General features: G+C 39.0%; 1 protein-coding gene across 2 annotated transcripts in view; it reads left to right on the top strand.

Annotated features, from left to right (window-relative positions):
* The window catches only part of tnrc6bb.1 (trinucleotide repeat containing adaptor 6Bb.1), a 37,398-nt gene extending 23,211 nt beyond the window's left edge, over positions 1-14,187 (top strand). The window contains exons 13-21 of one of the 2 annotated variants that reach the window (XM_084385477.1): positions 1,640-1,847; positions 2,612-2,755; positions 3,658-3,777; positions 4,289-4,423; positions 5,820-5,906; positions 8,044-8,247; positions 8,329-8,393; positions 9,460-9,599; positions 10,751-14,187. In XM_084385477.1, the coding sequence (XP_084241603.1) occupies positions 1,640-1,847; positions 2,612-2,755; positions 3,658-3,777; positions 4,289-4,423; positions 5,820-5,906; positions 8,044-8,247; positions 8,329-8,393; positions 9,460-9,599; positions 10,751-11,138 (1,491 nt within the window). In that variant the 3' untranslated portion in view covers positions 11,139-14,187. The remainder of the gene's footprint in view (positions 1-1,639; positions 1,848-2,611; positions 2,756-3,657; positions 3,778-4,288; positions 4,424-5,819; positions 5,907-8,043; positions 8,248-8,328; positions 8,394-9,459; positions 9,600-10,750) is intronic. The other variant, XM_084385478.1, reaches the window with a different exon arrangement.
* The last annotated feature ends 700 nt before the right edge of the window (positions 14,188-14,887 follow it).

Here is a 14,887-nt window from a genome sequence, read left to right as displayed (position 1 = left end):
GCCATGCACAAACATGTCCTTAAAGGGATACTCCACTTTTTTCGGAAATATGCTCATTTTACATCTCCCCCAGAGTTAAACAGTTGAGTTTTACCGTTTTAGAATCCATTCAGCCGAACTCCGGGTCTGACGGTACCACTTTTAGCATAGCTTAGCACAGATCATTGATTCTGATGAGTCCAGTAGCATTTCTTTCAAAATGACCAAAGAGTTTCAATATTTTTCCTATTTAAAACTTGACTCTTCTGTAGTTAAACCGTGTACTAAGATCGACGGAAAATGAAAAGTTGCGATTTTCTAAGCCTATATGACTAGGAACTACTCTCATTCCGGCGTAATAATCAAGGAACTGTGCGGCTGTACCATGAGTGCAGCAGGCGTAGTGATATGACGCAGCGCCTGAAAATAGGTCTAATAGGTTAGACAAACTTAGTCCCGGTCACGTTGGAAGAAGTTACCGAGCTGGGGACTATTTTCAGGCGCTGCGTCATATCATTACGCCTGCTGCACCCATGGTACAGACACACAGTTCCTTGATTATTACGCTGGAATGAGAGTAGTTCCTAGCCATATCAGCCTAGAAAATCGCAACTTTTCATTTTCCGTCGATCTTAGTACACGGTTTAACTACAGAAGAGTCAAGTTTTAAATAGGAAAAATATTGAAACTTTTTGGTCATTTTGAAAGAAATGCTACTGGACTCATCAGAATCAATGATCTGTGCTAAGCTATGCTAAAAGTGGTACCGTCAGAACCGGAGTTCGGCTGAATGGATTCTAAAACGGTAAAACTCAACTGTTTAACTCTGGGGGAGATGTAAAATGAGCTTATTTCCGAAAAAAGTGGAGTATCCCTTTAAAACAACCCTTAACGTTCGTTTTCAAAACGGTGCAACTCACCGAGTGGTTAGTGGTGTTCGTTGATGTTCCAAAACAAGTAGAGTAGCGAAATACAGTTTCTGTCGTGTTTTATTTGGCATTTTGTAAAATCCCATTGATTTCGGTTGGAGGACTCGTTGATATTACTGCGCTACCGGGAGCGGAAAAGACGCTTCAGACTCAAATATCGAGCGGAAGTTTATACGCGGTTGTGAGGTATCTGAAAAAATAGTTCCACTATAGAAAAATAACCGGATTGAAATCATACATTGCGCCGATATATTTATTTTTAATCATCAACGCACACCACTAACCACTCGGTGAGTTGAACAGTTTTGAAAACGAACGTTAAGGGTTGTTTTAAGGACATGTTTGTGCATGGCCATAGACTCCCATTCTAAAGCGGTCATGGGCAATTCTAAAATAGTCAAAAAGTCGAGACAGGAACCATTGTCAAAATTTCTTTGTCCACCACTCTTGTTCATCCAAAACAAACTACAAAATAGACTCAAAGTGTTAAATACCGGAATTATCCTTTAAGACAAAATAACTGTATATTGAAGATGGAAAAAGTATATGAAGGTTTAATACCATAGTGTTGCTTGCAAAAATAAATGTATTTTGCTTTAAGAATTTTTAGATATCTGAACTGGAATGCAAGACAAAAATAAATGCTCATTAAGAAAATATATTTTGCAGAGACAGAATTGCACATTGTTTTCATGCTAAGTCTCTTTCACTAAGGTGTGTTTTCTTCATAGTTGGCGCGGATCATGGCTATCCTACAGCAGCAGCAGGGGGTCGGAGGGCCCAAACTCTCGCCGTCCCCCATGGGAGGACACGTCCCCAAACACCCAGACGCACACCTCCATCACATGGGCATGAACGCTCACAAGCAGCCTGATGTGCCAATGCATTCGGCCATGGGAGGATCTGAGCTGCACAGCAAAGCTCCAGCAGCGTTCACAGGTGAGGACCGATCAGACTTCTTTAACTGGAAAGTGTGTTTTATGTGAATGTCCTGCTTTAAATGAGATTGTGTAATGGTTTCAATCCTTCCCTTGGGTCATTTTGAATGTTCATCAGAGGTGTCCAAGACCCCATGACGTTTTTCGCACTTGAACCACGAAAACGCACAAAACATTTTTAATGAATTCGAGGAGTTTTGTGGTAGAATGCTAAAAATGCTAGAATTTTATAATGTCTACATGTGTATCTGAATGCATACTGAAGAGAAACTAACTTTAGGACACAGTGGACCAGCTCATATGCTCCATTTAGAGATTTACAGCCATCTAGTGGCTAGAGTCATGAAATATCATATTATATTATTTTTTTCCTCACAAGAGGTAAGACAAGACAGTCAATATAAGATATTTTGAGCTGAATTATAAGGTTTAGGCATTAAATTGTAAGTTATTTTGAATTTAAGTTGAAAGAATGTGAGGAATGTGCTTCTAAATTACTATTTATTTATTTATTTATTTATTATTTATTGATTAAATCTAGTAATTTAAAGGTAAATCAAATAAAAAATAACAAAAAATCTCTAAACAAATCGCATTCAAAAATGTACAAAATATTATCAATGAAATAAAATAAGCTTTCTAGACAAAATACAATTTTAAATATAATTTTACGGCTTCGGGTCATTTTGACCCACGAGGGGAGGATTTGTTACAAAACGCGAGGTTGAGAAATTTCGCAAGTACATTTTCATCTGCCTGTGTCAGGTTTTGCGAGCGGATCTGATCTGGACTCTATGATGAGTTCTCCTGCTGGATTGAAGGATGGAGGTGGGACTCAGTCTCGATTTAAGTGGATGATGGATGGGAACAGTCTGACGCCCTCCCCGCCGGAGCAAACACTACACAACGGTACAATACTACATACACATATGCACTGAATGTAGAGCCCTGTGATTCGCTCTTAAACGGAATAGCGGAATCCAGTCGTACAAATAGAGTTTACTGAATGTCACAGAATTCTGCATGGATAATTCAAACGCTGTGCACTTGATCACCTGACGATCTGAATCAGCTCTTCACTACAACCCGGCAAAATAAACATTCGGTTTAACTTTAAAGAAATGATGACAGACGTTTTAATGTTGTACAGTACAGTGCACTTCTCACAGTGAATAGGGTGTTCGCAGATCCTTAAAAAGTTTAAAATGTCTCAAATTCCTTAAAGTAAAAATAAGTCCTTGTCTTAAATCCACTTTTTAAATAAAAAAACACAGTTGTAAAGAAATAATTTGCTTTTTGAAATAATAATAATATACTTAACTATATTACTCTTTTTACATTACTATTTGTATCCCTAAATAAGTGTTTTATTATTATCATTATTACTTTTGTTATTATTATTATTATTATTATATTTTCACTTCAGTATTAATATTACAAAATAGTTTTTTCATATTTTCTTCTTTTAAAAGCTTCTTGAAAATGGTATTAAAAAAAGTATTAAATTTGAAGTGCTGATGCCTACGAATACCCTGGTAATATGGAATATGGTTTTTATGGAATATTACTCAATATCGTCCCATGTTTTAGTTTATAAACCTCTGTTGAATGTGCACTGCTTGGTTTGAATTATTAAAATTTCACTTGACTTTTAAAGCGATTAATGGAATTGTTAGTGTTAACTATAGTTTTGAATCATTAAAACGGAATGCAGAACTAATTCAACGGAACACATAGAATTTGGGGGAAACAAGCTGATATCACGGGTCCCTGTGAATGTGTGTTAACTCAGTGTGTGTGTGTGTGTTCAGGGCCGGTGAAGCTGCCTGTCAGCGGCTCGTACCCTCAGTTTGACGTGTTGGGCGGCGGCTGGCACAGAAGCCCAGCTGGGAAAATGGACACGCCTCCTGCAAACCCCACCTGGCCTCCAGGTAACTCCCTTTATTACTGAATCCCCTGCTTTGAATCAGTCAAATTACTTCAGCTGTCTTGACTTTGAGCAGAACAGACGAACAGCAAACCGCTTGACGTTTACAAAACCCCTGGGAACTGGTTTCAGTCTGAATAGTATAGTACTACAGTATATAGTACTATTTTTTTTTTTGTACGACTGGCTTGACAGGAGTTATTCAGTTAAAATCGTTATTTTAAAAGAGCCTGTCTCAGATGCAGTGGTCTTTTCCCATTATAAAAATGTAAAAATCCCATAATAGCCCATAAGAGTCAGTCAGTCGGAAATGTCTAGTTGGGTTGATGTAGCAAGGACATCTTCATAAACTGTTTATCGTCTGTGTTATTACTTCCTCATCATTGCATTCAGCTCAGCTTGTTGTCTGATATTATATGAAAGGGTTGTCACAGGTCTTTGAAAATCCTTAAATTTGATGTTAAAGACCCTGCACATCACATGTATTTACTGCTGTATTATCTGGTCACTCTCAGAGTTTCAGCCGGGCGTCCCGTGGAAGGGCGTCCAGAGCCCTGAGCCCGAGCCTGACCCCTACATGACCCCTGCGGGAATGATGGGATCCGCCGTGCTCGCTGACACCGAACATCATCTGCTGCAAGACAACACAGGTGCTGAATCAGAGAGGGTTCGCCTTAACCTGGCCTCATCTTCAGACGCGCATTCATGTGTCGTTTTACATCAGTGTCGTGTTTACCATGTTTGAGCAGATCTGTGACCCATATGTAATGTTTTGATTCAAATGTACCAGATAGACTAGAGATTTGTCCAGCACCAACTGTATGTTTGGCTTTTCTCTCAAAAATATGACGGATTTCTGATTTATTGAAGCATCATATTCAAAAGCACTCTGCCAGGTCTCCCACACTAATGAAAAACTTGGAATTTGGTATTAAGTTAAAATTTAAAAATGTGTTTCAAATGTTTAAATACAGAATTTTTATTATTATGTAAATTAAAATTCTATATAAAATAGAAACTATATATTTTATATAGTTTAAAAAATAGTATTTTTTTTTATATATATATAATTTGCCCTATACGGCCTAACATGAAATAATAGTTTCATATATTCAGAGGCCCAATGCTGATATTTATATATGGACAAAAGGATGAAAATCTGATGCTTGTGATATAAATAAATGAGATCTTTATAACAGTATAGCAGATGATTACATAAAATGCCTATATTATAAATTTCAATATCTGCCAATAATGTCTTAGTAAGATGATATTTAAATGCTTAGTTTTATGATCAAAGCTCTGTAGTTTTAACGTCCCCCTGAAGTCAATAATTTATCCCTTAACTCTTTGATCACCAAAATAACTACGTTTTTTTTTCCTTGAATAAAGTTTATTTGTGCCTTAAAATATATCTTGAATGTAACTTTACACCCGTGCCTCATTTAGTATACGTGGTTCTATGAATATGCAAAAGAGCCCCGCCTCCGCTCACTCACAGCAGCTCAGAGATCCACTTGTTGACGATCACACGTTGATCACGTTTGGTTCACTGCAGTTTTAAGGAGAAAATACTCAGCAATGGTGTTAACTTATGAATTTACACATGGTTTAACTTAAAGTATATATATATATAAAAAAAACATATACATATAAACAACATTAAAAGCTTGATTTTCACCACAGGGGGACTTTAAAACATATAATGCAGTGCAATTTAATAATGATTGATAGATGAACTAATAAACCTTCCACAAAAGCCTGATGATCATAATTTAAACTCGTGAATTTTCTACAAAATGACGTCTGGATAATCAAGTAAACAAAAGTTGCTTCAGTCCAGTTAAAAGTTATGAATAAATAAAAGTTATTCTAATGTTAACTTGATAAAAATCAGTGCAGATTTCACAGACACAAGCTGGAAGTGGACGTTTGTACAATCACACTAAAAGACCTTTTAATATATATTTTAGATGTTGATCATGTGGAGGCCTTATAAATGTGATTTGCTGTGCCTAAATAAGTCTGACTCTGTGTGTTTTCCAGGGTCAAACTCTCTGAGCACCTGTATGCCTTCACCCGGTGCCTGGCCGTACAGTGCCTCAGAAACGCCCCTCTCTGCACACGGGACAGGTAATGCCTCAAAACCATCCCAATTATGTTTATTAAAGTCCCCCTGTGGTGAAAATCAAGTTTCTTAATATTGTTTATATGTCTATGTGGTGTTTTTAATATGCTTTAAGACAAACCATGTGTAAATTCATAAGTCAGCACTAGGGATGTCGATACTGTCCGATACTGTCCTCATATATGGCATAGAAAAGTATAATGTCGGCAGTTTGGGCTCATTTCACAGGGTTCGTACAAGGTGCGTGTGTATAGTAACATAGCTGTGGTGCGCGAGCTGATAAGAGAAAACCACGCAGTGGATTAAGTGCGCAACGGCACAGATGCGCGAGCTGGTCGAGCACATCCCTTTAAACAGACATTAGTGGAAAGTTTGTTCAGTCGGATGTCAATGGCAAAGAAAATAAAACGAGGCATGTAGCTTATTAACATTAACTGACGAGAGAGAGATAGAGAGCGAGCGCACTTCTGTTGAATGCTCTTGATTGCTGATCGTTCACTCACTCAGCACATGTTATTTGGATGAAAAAACTAAATCGTATATGTAAGTAAAGTAAAACATGAACTGTTACCTGATTTTAAGTATAACGCGTGGTTTCCTACATTATTACAGGACGTGTGCAGGTCAAGAAGTTCCATGAACGCAAACATCCGAAGCGCACGCCCCGCAAACCAGCGTCTCGGCACGCGAATACTGAATTAGATTGTCTTTCAGGTCTTGCGCTTGTACGGACGAATTCACACAAAATTTTGTAATAACGCCGTCTTGGCGAGTATCCTATAGTGAACAAAGTCGGTTATATCTCAAATGAACGTAGCATGTTCAAATGCGGTCCGTGCGTTCGGTCTTAAAGGGGCAGCAGTTTGATAAACCTGCTTCTGTGTTTTAATGTTAATCACACAAAGGACAAAGAAATACTCACTGCTCTTGACTAAATAGGCTACCCTTTTCAACTTTAGAAAAATATCTATCTATAGGCTATATAATTCATACAGTAATGAATATGCTTTTTTTCACATTTGATTACTTTATTCAAATTTCTGTACCTGTTAGATCTACCTGAAAAACTCTAAAAACATTATTTCATTTGTAGCCTTTCTTTGTTCTATTGTATTTATTTGTCCTATTTGTAATTCGATTGTTTATTCTTATTTTGTTACTGACTGCTTACTTGTTTTAAATTCACATTAATTAGGCTGGTAGTTTTTGTCGTAGTATCAAAATTGGATTAAATAATTGATATTTCACTGGTTTTGACAAACATTTGAACCGCTGACCCGATCCTCAGCCCTGAGCCCTGCTGAAGCAGCTCTAAATATGTGCTGTGGCTATTAAATGAAAGATAAAATATGATAGAGCAATAGAATGAACAGTGACAGTAACAGAAGCTCATACAATGCATTTTAGCAGGCTTAAGCATGAAAATAACTGAAAGAAATATATATTTGATGAACAAATTAAGCCATCTAATATGATGTATATTCTTTTGGTTTATCTACTAATACATTTAAAAATGACAAATGCAGTGAAAATTCAGGTATCGGCGAGTACCAAAAATCAAAGTATCGGTATCGGGCTCGTTCTGCAAAAAGTGGTATCGGGACATCCCTAGTCAGCACCATTGCTGAGTATTTTCTCCTTAAAACGGCAGTGAACCAAAAACACGGTTTGAAATCGGTGTTTCTGACGTCACAAACTACCTTGTAACCAATCAGATCAACGTGTGATCGTCAACGAGTGGATCTCTGAGCTGCTGTGAGTGAGTGGAGGCGGGGCTCATTTGCATATTCATAGAACTGCGTATACTAAATGAGGCGATGGTGTAGAGTTACATTCAAGATATTTTAATATTAAGGCATGAAGAATTTATTTAAAGGAAAAAACTATTTTGGTGATCAAAGATGAGTTTTAAAGGTGTAATATTTAGGAGGATCTGTTGACAGATATTGCAATATCGTATACATAACTATGTTTTCAGTGGTGTATAAAGGCCTAACTTAATGAACCGTTATATTCTAGATGCACTAGATGCCACTAAAAATTACACAGTGCACCTTTAAGGGATGAAATTATTGACTACAGGGGGACGTTAAGCCTTTTGAATTGCTAAGACAGCTGGTAATATTTCAATAACGTTTCCAGCTAAATACTCCGAGCTGAAGTCCAGTTGGCCGCCGGAGCCCATTGGACACGGCAAGTCGTGGCGGACCAATCGGAGCACTTCTCACCTGCCCCGTCCCCCCCCGGGCCTCAGCAGTCAGAAGCAGGGGTGGTCGGGGGAGGGGCCTCGGATGCCCCGGGCCTGGGGAGGCGGAGCCAGCGGCCCGGACTCGCCCTTTAAATCAGGTACTGCAGACACACACAATCATCATTCGCGAGCAACGGACCCGCGTGAAGCTCAACCTGTTCATGTATCGTGTTCTTCAGAGTGGAGCGACGGAGGAGCGTCGGCGGGAAAATCATGGCTGTTACTGAGGAACCTCACGCCACAGGTACAGCGGAGTTTATTCGGTCAAAAATACAGCGGAAACTGGGAAATATTATCGCAATGTCAAACAGCTGTTCTCTATGTGAATATGTGTTCATCTCATAGACTGTAAACAAAATAATGGACGTAGTGTGCGTGACGTCACCGTAGTGTTTCTGAAGAGCATTTTTGAGCATTGAGCAGTTTCGTCGCCATCTTGGCAGCGTCACTCCCGGATAAACGAAAATGGGCAAAGAGGTGGATTAGCTGAGGAGACGTGACGCTATCAGACAGCAGACAAACGGCTTGTAGTGACATCAGCGGCAATCCACCTGTCACTCAAGTGGCCACGCCCTTAATTATGCAGAACTTTAAGGCTTAATATAATTTAAACGGATGAGTTATAAAAAATATTCACCCCCTCCTCACAGTTGTCATGAAGGGCAAAATTAGCTATATAGACCAAACCACTTTTTGCACCAGGCTGTAAACACATTTTTTTTTCTGCTGTAAAGTTGGGCATTTTAACATGGGGGGGGGTGTATATGGGATTGACTCTCTTTTGCAGCCGGTCTCTAGTGGCCAGTCGATGAATTGCAGTTCCATGTTGGATACAAGAGAGAGACCAGAAGGTTGCCGCTTGGTTAAACTGTAATTTATTCCTGTGATCAAAGGAATCAAAGAAAAAAAAAACACATCATTACTCTAGTCTTCAGTGTCACATGATCCCTCAGAAATCATTCTGATATGATGATTTCTGAAAATGCAGCTTTGATCACAGGAATAAATTTTTTTTTTCTATATATTCACATAGAAAACAACTTTTTTACATAGTTATACTATTTCACTGTTTTTCCTGTATTTTTGATCAATAAATAAATGCAGCCTTGGTGAGCAGAAGAGGCTTCTTAATAAATTAAATTAAATTAAATAAATCTTACTGACCCCAAACTTTTTTAGCGACAGTGTGTCTCTGAATCAGTTGGCGCTTCATGCGAATCAGTTTGAAGATGTTTGACTGTATTTTGAGTGTATTTGTCAGTATGTTTACAGTTAAGCACCACAGTTGAGGTGTGTTCACATGTGTGCAGATCGACGGCTCGACGCTGAGGACCATCTGTCTGCAGCACGGCCCCCTGCTGACCTTTCACCTCGGCCTGACGCAGGGCAGCGCTCTGATCCGCTACAGCAGCCCTCATGAGGCCGCCAAAGCCCAGAGCGCACTGCATATGTGAGTCACACTCACTCACTCACTCACTCACTCACTCACTCACTCACGCACATACATGCACACACACACACACACACACACACACACACACACACACACACACACACACACACACACACTAACTCACACTCTCACTCACTCACTGACACTCACATACTCACTCACTAACACTCACTCACTCACTCACACTCACTCACTCACTCACACACCCTCACTGACACTCACTCACTCACTCACTGACACTCACATACACACACTCACTCTCACACACACACACACACACACACACACACACTCACTGACTTGCTCACTCACACACTCACTCACTTACTCACTGACACACTCACTTACTGACACACTCACACACTCATTAAATCACTCACTCACGCACATACATGCACTCACACACACACACACACACTAACTCACACTCTCACTCACTCACTGACACTCACATACACACTCACTCACGCTCACTCACACTCACTCACCCTCACTGACACTTACACACTCACTCACACACTCTCACACGCTCTCTCACACACTCACTTACTCACTGACACTTACTCACTCACACACACACTCACACACACACACACACACACTCAAACACTCTCACTCTCTCGCTCACACACTCACTGATACGTTCACACACACTCACAGTCACTCAGTCACTCACTGACACTCACTCACTCACTCACTCACTCACTCACTCACACACACACACACACACACACACACACACTCTCACTCACACACTCGCTGACACATTCACTCACTCACTCACTCACTCACACACACTCACTCACACACACTCACTGACACATTCACACGCTCACTCACTCACTCACTCACTCTCACTCACACACTCACTGATACATTCAAACACACTCACACTCACTCACTCGCTCGCTCACTCACACACACACACACACTCTCACTCACTCTCACTCACTCACTCACACACTCACTGACACATTCACACACTCACACACTCACTCACACATACTCACTGACACATTCACACGCTCACTCACTCACTCACTCACACTCACTCACTCACTCACACACTGACTCACACACTCTTGCTCTGACACAGTTATTTAATTTAATTTTCTACATGAAGTGACTTTGATCTTGTTCATGTTCAGGTGCGTTTTGGGAAACACCACCATCGTGGCGGAGTTCATGAGCGAGGAGGACGTCATGCGTTACTTCACACATTCCCAGAGCGCGGGGGGGGCGGGGCCAGCGGAGGGCTCGTCTGACTCCGTCCCTCGAGAGGGCGAGCGGCCCGCGGGCGGCGGTGCGGGCGGAGACTGGCAGGGGCTCGACGTGTCCACCGGATCCGAAACGCCGGGACTCGCCCTCCTCAGCCAATGGAGCAACAGCACCGGGGAGGGGGCGGGGAAAGGGGTCTGGGGGGGCGTGGCTCCCGGTTACCACGGCGGCAGCCTATGGGGCGCTCCTCAGTTAGAGGACAGCTCGGCCGGGTTGTTGCCAGGCAACCTGCTTGGAGGCGGGACTGACAGTTTGTGATTGACAGTAATTGAGAAACTGGTACATGGAGTTTAAAGTGTGTCGTAACGGCATCGAACTGCAAAAATAATGATCGTTACCAAACATGTGGAAGCCCAACGCTTTATTATAATTTTTCCATGTAGGTTTCGCAAAGACAAGGGATGAACCTCATGACAACATCTTAGTGTAACCCGAAACAAGAATTTTGCCCTGTGACATTGTTTATAATGAAAATCAATCATCTAATTCTCATTACCATAATATATTTGGATGTTTCACGGTTCTACATCATAATTATTCCCAAATGTGTTTTTTGTTTTGTTTTTTTTGCTGTATTATATTTTGTAAATACAGCAATAGTTTATTTTAACGTAATTAATTAATTAAAATGTATACTAAAAATAATAGCATTTAAATCAATACATTTAAAGCATAAATTAAAGGCAGCATTAACGAATACCACCGTGATGGAGAAAATACTAGCTGAATGATGTCACATCGCAAAACAAAGTATGTATGCGTCAATCACATATCTATATGAAAACTTAAACATATTCTCGAGGTATATTTTGATTAACTGAGTGAAAAACAAGTCATCTAACGCACGGCTTCTGTATGTCGTCATTGTTTTTGCAGTTGTTTCTGGTGGAGCTGATTTCACACGCCGCAGCTTTAAGACAAGCACACACACACACACACACACACACACACACACACACACACACACACACACACACACACACACACACACACACACACACTCACATCCAGAGCTGCATTTCCACACATACACTGGACGTGTTGACAGGCTTTCATATCCAGTGAGATGTTAAACATACACACACACAGGTGCAGTGCGAGCGCAGTGGGATTTGCTTACAGACATTCTCGTCATTGCCAGAGTTAAGCTATCATGTATTTGAATGCAGGGACTGTTTCTAAAGGCCTTCTTTCACACACACTGCTCAACTTGAACAGCCGATGTAAATTTGATGTTGCGCTGGCACACGCAGACAGTTTTAATGCTTCGACAGTGGATTTCTTAAGTTCGTTCGAGCGCGAGAGCATTTGAAGCCGGTCGATGCGTGAAACTCGCCCAAAACAGGCCACATTTCACTCCAGAATCAAGTCAAAATCAAAAGAAAAAACATTTTTAGGACCAGTTTACAAATTGTGATGTTATTTTCGTGATGATTGAGCACATTTACTCTCACATTCTCATTATTGTATTGCAAATGGTTGTCAGTTATATTTTAACAGTGACGGTAATATTTACTATATTGCAGTGAAAAATACTGGTATCATGATGCATAGACACTTTAAATAATTAAAATAATGACATTTTTCTGCAAGATACTGATGAGAATTTGGGAAGAAGTGTTTAATAGTTACAAAGCTAACGTTTGCTTGAGCGTGATGTTTCGTTTGAGCGCAAGAGTATTTGAAACTGTTAAGATGCGTAAAACTCATGAACATTTTAAAGAAAACAAGCTATTTTCATGAGCAATTTACATTTTTTTTGTGCTATTTTCATATGGAAGCTGGTTTCCGCCATGGAATAAAAAGGTAATTGTGACTTTATCTCACTATTCAAACTTTTTTTCAAAAAAAGTCAGAATTGCGGGATGTAAACTAGCGATAGCGAGAAAAAAAGTTTAAATTGTGAGATGAAAAAGTCGCAATTGTGGAAAAAAGTCAGAATTGAGGGATGTTAACTCGCAATAGCCAGAAAAAAAGTTGAAATTGTGAGGAAAAACAAGTCGCAATTGTGGAAAAAAGTCAGAATTGCGAGAGAAAAAAATCTGAATTATTAACTTTTTTTCTCGCTATTGAATTATTGTTATTATTATTATTTTTAATTGCAAGTTTATACCTTGCAATTCTGACTTTTTTCTCACTACTGCAAGTTTATATTTGGCAATTCAGATTTTATTTCAGCGGTATTTTTTGCGAGAAAATGTAATTGCGTAATATAAACGCAATTCGGACTTTTTTCTCACTAAAAAAAGTCCGAATTGTGAGAGAAATTCGCGATTACCTTTTTTTATTATTCTGTGGTGGAAAAAAGCTTACGTATTTTCTTGACGCAAAAAGTTGTTTTTGCAATCCTTGTTGTTCTCGATGGCGAATCTCGTTACATTCTCACTACTGTAACGGCAGTAGTTACTATATCACAATGAAAAGTTCTGTAATGCAATCAGATTTGATTTAAATCCACTAGTTTCATGATGCATAAACACTTTACAGTTTAAATTAAGCCATTTTGTTAGAAATGAGCAACAGTCGCTATAGAAACTATCATCATGATGATAAACGTTTTACGCGGTCCTAAAAACAGGATTACATTTTCCTCACACAAAACGTAATTTCCTTGCGATCCCGGCGTGAAATGTTGCGATGTTTTGCGAGATTCGCGCAGATTCTGTTTCTTTTCTATCCAGCGCGGCGGCGTTCCTGTGAATTTTGTGCAACTTAAACGCATCTGTACTCGTACTGACCTTCCACTGTTCCCTTCTTTATCTGTTCGTCAGGTTTGCTGTTACATTTATACGATTCGTACGCTGTTTTTTGCTATGGCATATACCAGTTATCTTCAGAGACTTTCAAGTGTGTTGGACGGACTGACGGCGTCTATAATGCGTGTATGTGTGCACTTTACTGTTTTTGTCTGTGTTTGTGTGCGGCTGTACATTGTTAACTGTGCACTATACACTGCTGGTTGTGTTTTACAAACGTTGGCATTAGCGGGTTTCTGCGATTGGCGTTTCTTTGGTTGTTTTTTAAGCGTACTCATGTAGCCTTTTTGTATTGGCTGAACTGCAATAATAATGATTCTACAAGCATTTTTAAGACACAAACGTGTGACGGCGTTTCTGCCAAACTTATCCGCCTGTCCAGAGTTTACAAACAGCTGAAAGACATGTGTTTATATGTGTCTGTATTGTTGTTTTTGTTTTAAATTAAGACTTTAACACTCCTTTCAGTGTTTAATTTTTTTGAGATTTTACAGAGGAAGAAAAAGTGAAGAGTTTATTTAAATAAAAGTGACATATGCAGCTGTTATGAAGATTTTTTTTGTGGTTTCTGGACTCTTATTTTGTCGCTCAGCTCGGCTGTAAACCCGCCAGTGTGTTTAGAGGGAAGTTTACAGGTTATAATTGTATTTCCATTATCTTTTTATTATTATTATTATTATTATCTGGGTAACACTTAGTTTTCAATGAGGTCCTAATTAGCAATATATTTTTACAGCTTTTTTTTTTTTTTTTTTTTTAGTTCACACTGCGTTAACTAATGTTAACAGATACAACTTTTAACCTAATAGTAAATGTTGAGATTATAACATTAATAAAGATCAATAGTATTGTTAATTGTTATTTTTTGTGTTAACGTTAAAAAAAATCATATGGTAAAGTGTTACTATTAACTCTTGAGTAATGTGTTTTTAACAATCAAACAACAATTCAAGTAGATTAGATGCATTCATATCTTTCCACACTGATAAAAATGATGTAATTTCTACATGAAGAAGTTAAGATTTTAGAATTAAGAATTCTAGAATTTAAAAAAAAAACAAAGTATGTTCTATATTAGTACTCAACTCAAGCTTGTAGAAATTAAAGCGTAACGATATAAAGTTAAGTAAAACCTTCTCAACTTTACTGATACTGGTGTTCCCATCATGCACTAGGGAATGAATAATTAATGAGTAATTATGAATAATTATTTTCTTTTTTTCACTGTTTTCCAGCTGTTTTTACACTGTT

Source organism: Rutilus rutilus, assembly GCF_951802725.1.
Source record: "Rutilus rutilus genome assembly, chromosome: 1".
Lineage (NCBI taxonomy): Eukaryota > Metazoa > Chordata > Actinopteri > Cypriniformes > Leuciscidae > Rutilus > Rutilus rutilus.
This window is presented reverse-complemented; position numbering and strand designations above follow the sequence as displayed.